Here is an 11,482-nt window from a genome sequence, read left to right as displayed (position 1 = left end):
TTTGAAAGTGAAAATTTCAAATCCGTTGAAAGATTAGGGCATATGCGCCAATGTTACGTGTTGTGTTTCTTTACCGTTCACATAATAAGTAAACTGGAAAACTTCATAGACGGTTAATTTAAAAAGAGCTTGAAGGGTATCATTTATTTTATCGTTGATTAATTATTTATTTATTGAATGGTATGATATTGTATATTATATCCAAATTTATTTTATTGGAATACTATTCTTAAGTAACTAATACTCATGATATTTAGTATTCCGTAAACATACCAATTTTGCATTGAAAATACCAGCTTTTTTGTCACAACAGTACCAGGTTTCCTAATTTACTTCTAACATCACTGCTTTCCGTAGGTTCAATAGGTGATAAAACGAAGTTGAAGGTAAAACAGAAACGAATTATTGTATAGGTGTTTAGATTATTATCGAGAGAGGAAATCTTAAATAGACAACCCCTGAACACATTAAATATACTACAGAACGTCTTTATATACAACATGCACAGTTTTTTTGTCATTATACAATACAAACCTTCCTCCCGGCCGGTACCGCCGTAACCGCTATGTCCCTGCATTTTAAATCTGTAATATCTTCGAAAATATTTATTTAAATTACATGCTGTAATGGGCCATATTGATCCATATTAAATGCACAATGTATTTAAGGTATTTAATTGGATAAGAATTAATGCTGTGTTGCCTACAATCGCTTCGTAAATAAGTCATTATTTCTCATAAAAAGTAAAGGATAAAAATGGTTATTGTGGGTTATCCCTAAGAGATAGACATATACCATCGCGGACTTTTTTGTAGACTCTTTTAAGATGTACAATACTGTAGTACATTATTTTGATCTATCTCGTTGGGTTCAGCCAGCGTTTGCAATGTAAGCGCAAAAAATGTGTTCATATACGACATCACATTAGAAACCTCTAAAATTATCAGTGTTTCCCTACTATATTATGCATGTATTATACATATAAACCATCCCCTTGAATCACTCTATCTTTTAAAAAAAACCGCATCAAAATCCGTTGCGTAGTTTTAAAGATTTAAGCATACATAAGGACAGACAGCGGGAAAGCGACTTTGTTTTATACTATGTAGTGATAAGCGAGAATCTGGTTCATCGATATCATATTAAAGATGCAATTTTACCTCAATTTAGGTATTCCTTATATCATATTAGAAATCCAAATTGTAAGAATCAAGTCCATAACATCTTGTATCAACTATTGCTACCTCATTTCTACTATTTCTTTAACTTTAACTAATTTTGTAACCGTAAATGGCTATATCATACAATGAATCCCCATAGATTTTAAAATTTTCGGTAATAGTCGTCATTTAATTTTCACCAAGGCTTCATTTTTAGAACGTTTTACCCTATCTAATCATATCATTACTTCCCCTCCCATGGGAATAATTTCATTCCTGCTCCGCATAGTTTCGTTTCTATATGCTCACAAAAGTTTGTTCCCGAGTGTGATATTATTTTTGAAATCTAGAGCACATCTGACACGAAAGTCTAAATGGCAACTTTGGATGATTAACAATATCCATATACGAGTTCATATCTTTCATGCAGATGTTTTTCAAGGTTTTGTTTGCGATATTTGTTTATACCTAATTTTTGTTTTGTGTTTGTGTGATGGAATTCCCCCAGTACAATCGGTGATTAAATGCAGTTCTTTTTATAAACCAGACAATTAGTGTCTGCTGATTATACGAGGTGTGTTCAAAAACTACCCGGAATTTTTAAATTTCGCGGGTCTGGAGAATCCGATTGTCAATTTTTTTTTATTGTGTTGGTATACATGCCCCTAAAGTATGACAAATTTTTCAACTATATTCACTGTTTACTTTGTCTGTGGTAGTCGCTAAGGTTCGACGTGGTTTTATGAGCTCGGCGATTTTTGCTTGTTTAAACAATGGAAGAATTGAAGAGTCAAACAATTTGTGTTAAATTTTGCTTAAAAAATGAAATAAAGTGTAACAAAGTGTGTGAACTGTTACAAAAAGCCTATGGTGAGTCTGCTATGAAAAAAACAAGTGTTTACGAGTGGTATAAGCGTTTCCAAGCTGGCCGCGAAGACTTTGAAGATGACGAACGCTCCGGTAGACCCTGCACGTCAATAATCGATGAAAATGTGAAAAAAGTGGAAAAAATGGTTATGAATGATCGCCGAATCACAATTAGAGAAGTTGCTGATGAAGTTGGCATATCAATTGGCTCATGTCATAACATTTTTTCAAATGTTTTTGGCATGAAACGAGTGGCAGCAAAATTCATTCCAAAACTGCAGAATTGTGACCAAAAAAACAGTCGCATGAACATCGCTCAGGAGCTGTTGAATAACGTCAACGACGATCCAAGTTTGCTTGAAAGGGTCATAACTGGTGATGAAACATGGGTGTACGGTTATGATGTCGAAACCAAAGCACAATCGTCCACCTGGAAGCATTCAACATCACCAAGAGCGAAAAAAGCACGTCAAGTTCAATCGATGTCAAGGTTTTGCTTACTGTTTTCTTCGATTATAATGGCATAGTGCATCAAGAGTTCTTACCACAAGGTCGTACGGTTAATAAGGAGTATTACTTTGAAGTTATGCGACGTTTGCGTGAAGCAATCCGAAAAAAACGCCCCGATTTATGGAAAAACAATTCATGGCTTTTGCACCACGATAACGCACCTGCTCACTCGTCGTTGCTTGTTCGTAATTTTTTGGCCAAAAACAATACCGTAGTCATGCCCCAACCTCCATATTTACCAGATATGGCTCCGTGTGACTTTTTCCTGTTCCCAAAGTTGAAGAGACCCATGAAAGGACGGCGTTTTTCCTTGATTGAAGAAATAAAGTCCGAATCGCTGAGAGTGCTCAAGGACATACCAAAAAGTGAATATCAAGAGTGCTTCGAAGATTGGAAAAAACGTTGGCATAAGTGTATTATATCTGGGGGGGGGGGACTACTTTGAAGGGGACCACATTGATATAGACGAATAAATAAATATTTTTTTGAAAAAACGACAATTCCGGGTACTTTTTGAACACACCTCGTAAATTTCTTAACCGCAAAGTAAAAATTATCATAAAACTGTATCGTACGTAAATGATGTATATTTTGATCCCAGTCGCTTTTTTAAAACTAGAATCATCGCAATGTTCAAAAAATATATTTAATTAAGGATTAAAAACATTTGAGAATGTTTTTCAAAACTTATTAAAAAGTCGACGTAAACCTAAAAAAACGTTTGCTATTTGAAATTTAAGTACAGTAGAATAATAAACATTGTAAATATTGTTATGTTCACTCACTGATAATGATTATTTTTACTTGCTGTGATGATGAAGACCTTACTTTTATTACTATACCTAGTAAATAATCAACAGGAAGTTAAATACAAATCCAGCGTATCGTTTTTGAGAGAATACGTATTATTATAAATCGGCAATTCACTGTAAAAAATAATAACGGAAAGGTTATCCAAATGGCCTCCAACTTTTAAATATTATGCAATTAGTTTGTTGTATGTATTACATGTATATACGTAATTTTTACACTCCACGTACAGGATTTCATACTAATTACACTATATATTTTTCGCACTATTGCTGTCCTTGAAATCCTTTTCAAATGTGCATATTCATGTGTTATTATTATTTTTTTAAATATTTTAAGTGTATGTTAACGAACATGCATTGATTATTATCAGCCAAGCATTTGCATAATACAAAATATTTGCAATATACTGCTTTATTACTGAAAATTTTCACATTTGCATTCGAAACCGTTTATAGCGATATCGCTTACAATGACGTAGTGGATATAATGTCGAAATATAGAAGTCCCAATTCGAACGTCAATACTAAAAAGAAGGCTTAATACGGACATCGCTTGTATTACATTGTCAATTTATCGGAATTTTTATGGCAATGAACCCCCTCCTAATCATCACACAAGTTATAGAAATATTTAGCTATTTTTAAAACCTATTTTCTACAACAGGTACAAAGTAGTTAACTTATATGTATCACTATTGTGTCTTATATTTTTTTAAGAACAACTTAAGTTCTTGATTCGCGATTTCGAACTTATTAGCTATCAGCAGTACGCAGTAGGTGTTCTGCATAATTTTTGTAAAAAGAAGATGATATGTATTAAACTACTAGTAGTATTTCACTAGATGGAGATGATATGCTGCCGGAAGTCTGATACTGTTTATTTTTGTTTTTTTTTTTTAATTTAATATGATATTGTAGAGTAACCCACCTTGAAAATGCCTTTTACTCCTTCATTCTGCAATTATAAGTATTGTAACACATTCAAAACGAATTGTGTGCTGGAACACACTTCGTTTTCACAGGTTTACTGCAAATTATGATTCGGTTTTTACACAGACTGCAAATAAAGACAATGACGGCCGGCCACGTGGAGGGTAGAGGTAAGAAAACAACAGCTGAGCACAGCACACGCCGCCGAGACTCTAGCGGACTCCCGCTCTCCGCGTAGATGCGCAATCGTTCACTGCGCATTGGACCGTTGAATTTTCTGATAATGCTTTTTAAACCCTTCTGCTTCGGGTTAAGTTATTGCTCCTCCTACCTCTAGTCATATTGGTTTACGTATAGTGATATCGAAGGTAGAGTTTTACGTCAATGTTGACATTTTTGTTTCTGTTTCCAGGTAAATGTGTTGAAGTCAACAGGAGTCATCGACTTCAATCGTCTTTCGTAACGACTACTCTTCTTCCAATTTGTTTCATTTTCCTATCGGTAACAGCCCAAATACAAAAGGTCCTTGAAAGATGATCTCCGCACGTTGCGTTGTAGATTAATCTAAAATAAATAAGGACACTTAATAAAAAGGCTGCAATCTGTCACTATATATGTGTAGTGGCCCCCTTTGGTTGTGAATTTATGTGTGTTTTAAACGGTTTGACGATTGTTTACTAAAATACTAACTTACTAATGCATTTATGTACTAACCTTTTCAGTATTCTTGAAGATGCACTAATGATTTCAGGCTACGTATTCGTTGTTATTGTTGTGTGTTGAAGGTCATTTATTATAGACTGTTATCGTCGATAAAGAAATTCGGTCAGTGTCTTTTTTACGAAAGACTAAGGGGCTTAAAAAAGATGTTTTTCATTTTTATTTATCTTCATTCCTGTTCGTTCTACACCAATTCCATTAAGTTTTTAGTTTCACTATAACTGTACTTACGTGTTGTGCTAACCTTACCTAACCAAATATTGACGATTTTTACGAAAATCCAAAATAAGTTTATTGAAAAATTTGAGTCAAAAAGTTTAGAAAACATTGGTTTGTGTTCTGGATTTGTTTTTATGGTCTATTTTGGCATTCTTTATATTTCAATTTGAGTTGCATTAATTTCAACTGCTATTAAATTAATTTTTAATTATACATCACAAAACTTACTGATATCTTCTAAAGACTTTTACAATGTATTTTCGATTCATGCCGATGAAACTAAACAATATTGATTGATTGATTGTTTTATTAAAAAATTAAAATTTTCGTTTGAAGTAATTTCAAGGTATAACGGTCTAAAATTTCAAGCGAATATTTTTCTCGCTGTGTGGTTTTCGTTTCGTAAAATTCATTCTGATAAGTGGCATTATTAGTGACCCCATAAATTAGTCGTTATTATTAGATCACGACCTTTTGCAGACGACCAGAAATTGCAATTCATTGAACAAAAACTTATTAGGTCAGTAACTTTTGAAATGGATGAAACAAAAAGTATAAAGCAAATAAACATATTTCTCCGTAAGATGTCAAGAAACTTNCCTATCTGTATTAATACTATAATTTACGCCTACTGAAAGCTTATTTGTGTATCGGTTCCAAGTGACTTACCCAAATAGGTCATAAATGGGCAAGTACCTGCGCGACCGCTCGCCAGCTTCCTTCGTCGGACCTGTACATCCTTTTATCTCAGAGGTAAAATAAAGGCTAGGTACTCGAAGGAATTTGGTGCCCTGTTTTAATATCAGGCTTTAAAATTTTACCATTATTACAAAATTAGGTACCTACCTATATTGGAACATTTAGGTGCCTACACAACAGTTGTTTGTATTTTCGAAATTCATTTTGACACAAACAGATCATCAAAGATGTGATTTATTTAAAATACTTACATTTAATGTGCAAATACAAAATAAAAATTAGCTATTTTTATCTTACATTTACATACTTTTTTAAGAAAAGCATTTTGTATTTTATTTAAAATACTTTTGCAAACGTATATTCTATTTGTAAAATGCAAAATACATTTTTGCCGTTAAAAGTTTTGCTAGTATCACCGATCAACTTATATAAAATGATGAATGAAATTTGCTCACATTGGCCTTTGAAAGTGTTAGAAGTTTAAAAAAGGTACAAAGAGACATTCCATGAATATACCTTCTAATTCTTTAACTGAAGAGAGCCCAAAAAATTCTAAACTCCTTGGAAATGAATAATCTGACTTACTGTTCGATATTGTTTTCCGGGTTCAGTGCCATGGTTCATGGAATTTTGAACTTCCAAATGGATACCAGTACCTGCCAAAGCACTACTTATCGTACCTTTTGCAAGGATCTACGAAATTTTAAGAATTTTGACAAAACAGTCCGCAAAACAGTATCGAATTGATAAAACGACAAACTTCTTGTGAACGATTACTGTTCACGAAAAGGTTCTTGCTTTTATTAAAAATATAGAATTTTGGGACAGTTGTGTGAACCCAACGTCTTTGGCTGTTTCCGAGCTATAAAAAAATTTTCAGAAGGAGTAGATTTTGAAATAGAAGTAAGAAATATTGAAAAAGCATTTGAGTGACATTTCTAACCTATACCTTTCCAATAATTTAACATTTAGTGTACTACAAATACAGCTGAATGTTATTAATATCGTTCTTTAGACATAAATACTTAATTTAAAACTGTTACATATGCAACTAAAGAAAAAGGCATTAACATTATCGAAACATTTTGAAACAAAAAAAGCCCTAACCACAAATAAAAATTTAGTTAACAGCTAAACAGAATTATTAAACTCTAACTCGAACAGCCTCCACTTCCTTTTGTTTCTTTCCTTTGGGGTCAGTTTAATGACCTATATATTGTAAGAACACAACATTTTTGTAGTTCTTGGTGTTTTTTGATTTGATTTATATATGGTAATGACTGGATCTTCACCGGATTTGACTATACGTACCTCTTCGACATTGTCAATGAACCTACCCACGTTTTGTGCAGGCCCTACCGAAGTATTCTGTTTTTTAATTGTTAATTAATAACACAAGTTGAAAATCCAAATGAGCAGATATTAGGGGAAGCACCCCCGGCATCCCTTTGGCTAGAGCTCTGATTATGTGTTCGAATCCTTATTTAATTGATCTCTATCTATTAAATTTTACATTCAGAATTTACTTCCTTTTTGTTGTTTTCGAAATTATACAAAATGTTCTAGCATCTTACTGGAAACTTTTGATCTGTGGTTCAGTAGTTTCTCTGGGATTATTGACGCGCAGGAGAAGATGCTATGATTTATTCATTTGTTTCAGCATATTCATGCCACGGCAGGTGGGAAGAGAATGGCACAAACTACTTGATCGCCTCACCGACGACAAGTCGATCTTCGCACGGCGCCTTGAAGTACTGCTTCATTTATAAAGAATACGGCCCTGACACGGTTCTGTTTTCCACGTCTTCGGGCAACTGTGACCGCAACCTCAGGCCGGGAATTACCGGTGAACTTGTTCTGAATGCCTCCTGGTCAGGTAAGTCTCATTAATATTAAAGTATCTATCTACTTCAACGTGAATAGTTATTTACAACACCTTATAAGACGGATGATGAGATTTTATAGTCATCAATTAAAAACATAACGTACAACTGTTGGTGATACTGCATTTATGTCAATCCCAAAAGTAATAACAACAGCACATTGAATTCACTAACTGACAATATACAAAATACGAGTTGAATTCGTCATAATACGGGTGACATCTATATCCAAAAATATATACTGTTGACACACTTTAAATTTTAGTATGTTGTTGTAATGAAACCACATACTTAATTTCATGATATTTTGTCAAAAATATTTTCAAGAGACTACTACCTTAAGTGTTTAAAGTCAAATGTGACCAACGTAACTCATAACTAACTTTGTACGCTGCATAATATACGTTCCGGTTAGCTTCATGGCTCGTTGTAATAGTTGTAATATACAATACTTGCCATTCTTGCGATATATAGTAAAATTTCACAATACATTTATGATACTGTAGTCACTTATAGTAAAAACTACTTAAGTCAAAATCATCAACATTATGAAGAAAATAACCATTATACTCCGTCATTATCATAAAGTCGTCGGTCTTAAGACTTGTTGAACTCGCACCCCTCCACTCTTTCCTATCCTGAGCTAATCTTAGCATTTCCCTAAAAGTAGAACATCCCACATGCTTAACTATATGCTAATCTAGGTCTACCTCTACCCCTCCTAACTTCCGTTTCTGCCTCCAATATGTCTCTGACTAGACCTTCATGCCTGAGAAGGTGTCCTACCAACCTATCTCGCCTATTTCTTATTACCTTGCATATAGTCCTGTGTTCTACGTAAGCGTTATTAACTCCATCATTTGTTTAAAAGTTGGACGCGAAATTATCCAACAACAACAAACCAACTTTACCCTGAGAGAACCTTTAAAATGATCCTCAAGATATGTGCCAGAATCAACACAAATCATTAAGAGTTTTTTTATACTCTGCATACACATCATAGTATTAGTACCTACACAGACTACAATTAACTTTATCGTAGTAAAGCGAAATAAATATCGAATTTTTGTAATTTTCCCAATGTTTGGAATTGGATTATTTCGGGTTCATTTTGAAATGTCTCATTTAACCAGATTCCCCAGATTTTGCAGAGTCATTTTCATTTTAGTATTCTCGGTGTCAACAATGGACGTTTTGTGTCATGCTGACACCCATACATACTCATTCACTAATGATGAAGACTTTCAATAACGTCTTCAAAACGAAAATTAACAAAATATTTGATGCCATCTGACAGTTATCTTAAGCACTCGCAAGTAAATTCTCTTAGCCAAAACTGACCTTAGTTATATTAATATAAACTTACTCAACTTAAATTTTAGTTAAAAATTATTGGAGGAACGGCGGTTGTCCAGATAGTCAAGTGTCACAATTCCATGGTTACATATAGCGCTACGGAAAAATGAATTTTTCCAACTTTACACATAATTCTTGACATCGAGTTTTAATATATTCAAACACACCTACTACATCATCGTGGACCATCGATGAAGCCTAGTCCCAACCTTCACCCAAACACTGTTGCTTACGACGTTTTACCTTTTAATAAAAAAAAACACTTTTTATGGATCCATTGCTGGAGAACTATTTTCATCATTTTTCATTATTTTCATCAAGCTTCGTCGTTCATCTTCTCTACCTTTTCCGTCGTTTTTTTAACATATATTGGTCCAGTTTTTATTTTATGAAATCCATCTTCCTTATTTCTTACCTAACTCTCGGTCTAAATCTTGCCATTATTTCTAATTCCTATTTCTTGACTTTTTCTTTTTTCTGAGTTAATAAAGACTACTTTGCAGTGACGTAACTATGTTCCATGTGTTCTGTAGAACATCGGCCCCAAAGTCGGGCAGCTCCTAAGGTAAAAAAGATTAGTATTAGAAATTTGGTAAAACGCTCGAATTAGAAATTTATAGTTATTGTTTAAACTTCTGTGTAAGGTCAGATTAAAACTCTTTGTTATATTTTTTGCATTTAATTGGGCTCCATTTTCTCTCCGAATACAATTTTTTTTAACATAGTTACGCTACTGTTACAAATGAAATTAGATTAAATTAAGTTCTTTTCGGCCGTTTTTACAAATATGCAATTCATTTGAACAGTTATTTATGAAATTGGATGAAAAATTTGTATTTTTATAAGTAGTCGAATGATCAGTAGGTATTTGTCAAAATTTTAGCCTATAAAAGATATATATAACTTTTTTATTTTTGATTTTGTTACATATTTACGTTATAATTTAAATATTTCAAGAAATATTTTTTTTTATTGTAAACAATAATAATGATAATTGATTATAATAAGGATTATTATCACATGCATTTAACATCATGATGAATCAATTTTTGCAAATATCTACCTGCAGATAATCCTTCACAATTACCTCTTATCAACTCGAGTAGCGTTTTGTTCTACTCCAGATAATACCGTTAACCTTAACCTTCAATCAAATGAATTCATGGATTAAGTTGTTAATCCGCTTTTTTATTTGCTTTTTAATTCAGTGCTTAAAATAATTTATTATAGTACGGATTACATATATGGCAAATACAGCTTCATGCTTAATCCACTTCCTTGATACACACAATACATATATTTATTAGATTATGCTGCTTTGGTAGATACTAGTTATAAGCTACACAAATTAAAATACTGTACTTACTGACATATGTACGTACAGAATATAAGAAGGTATAATTATGTTATATGCCTTGAAAATTTTTAAAAATATTGTCTTATTGGACAGATTAGACAATGCTATGTATTTTCTTATCGGAGATTACTATCAAGAAAAATGTGTTAGCAGAATTTAAAATTTACTAGATTTAACTCGCGGCTGCGCCCGCGTTGATGTCCTAAATATTACATGTCAAAGATAATCGACGCCCTTATAAAATTTATTTTTCTATCCCTCTAGTTAAAAGGTATGCTATGTCCTTTTCTGTACCCATAACAATGTGTCTACAAAATTTCATGATGATCGATTGAGTAGTTAAGGCGTGAAATCCACCATAAAACAAATTTTTTCAGTCCCTCGGGAACAGCATTTTTTCTGGATAAAAGGTTACCGTCCTTTTCTATACCCATGACAATGTGTTTACTAAATTTCATGATGATCGATTGAGTAATTAAGGCGTGAAATTCACCATAAAACTAAAATTGAAATTCAGGATAATTTAATACATGGATATTTCAATTTTTGTGTATCTGAATATCTAAATTTCAAAGATTTTTTCCAAAGTATTTAAAATATAGATATTCAAATATGCATTTATAATAATAATACCTATTTAATTAATTCAAATATAATTCCGAGTCTTAGTTTATTATTATAGTATGCACGAGATATAATCCACATATGATCCCTTTTCCCTCAGCGATGTTAGATATACCAATTTCTTGGTAATGTACTGGTTTTTCAAGATTTGTACCATGTACCAAGCCACTACTGTCTTGGTATGCAAACATACAAAGTTCTGAATATTGACCGAATTAACTAAGTCTGCCATCTACCATGGAATCAAATAATTATTAATAATTTTTTTTCTTATTTCTCACTATTTTCAGATACTTTCAATTTGAAAGTGAAAATTTCAAATCCGTTGAAAGATTAGGGCATATG

The 11,482-nt window shown here is 32.8% G+C and overlaps 1 protein-coding gene across 1 annotated transcript in view; it reads left to right on the top strand.

The window, feature by feature from the left end:
- LOC108737391 overlaps positions 1 to 11,482 on the top strand; it is a 28,236-nt gene that overhangs the window by 11,998 nt on the left and 4,756 nt on the right. The window contains exon 2 of the mRNA XM_025980082.1: positions 7,578 to 7,793. Coding sequence (XP_025835867.1) covers positions 7,578 to 7,793 — 216 coding nt within the window. The remainder of the gene's footprint in view (positions 1 to 7,577; positions 7,794 to 11,482) is intronic.

This window comes from Agrilus planipennis, unplaced genomic scaffold (genome assembly GCF_000699045.2).
Source record: "Agrilus planipennis isolate EAB-ADULT unplaced genomic scaffold, Apla_2.0 scaffold14, whole genome shotgun sequence".
Taxonomy (NCBI): Eukaryota; Metazoa; Arthropoda; class Insecta; order Coleoptera; family Buprestidae; genus Agrilus; species Agrilus planipennis.
This window is presented reverse-complemented; position numbering and strand designations above follow the sequence as displayed.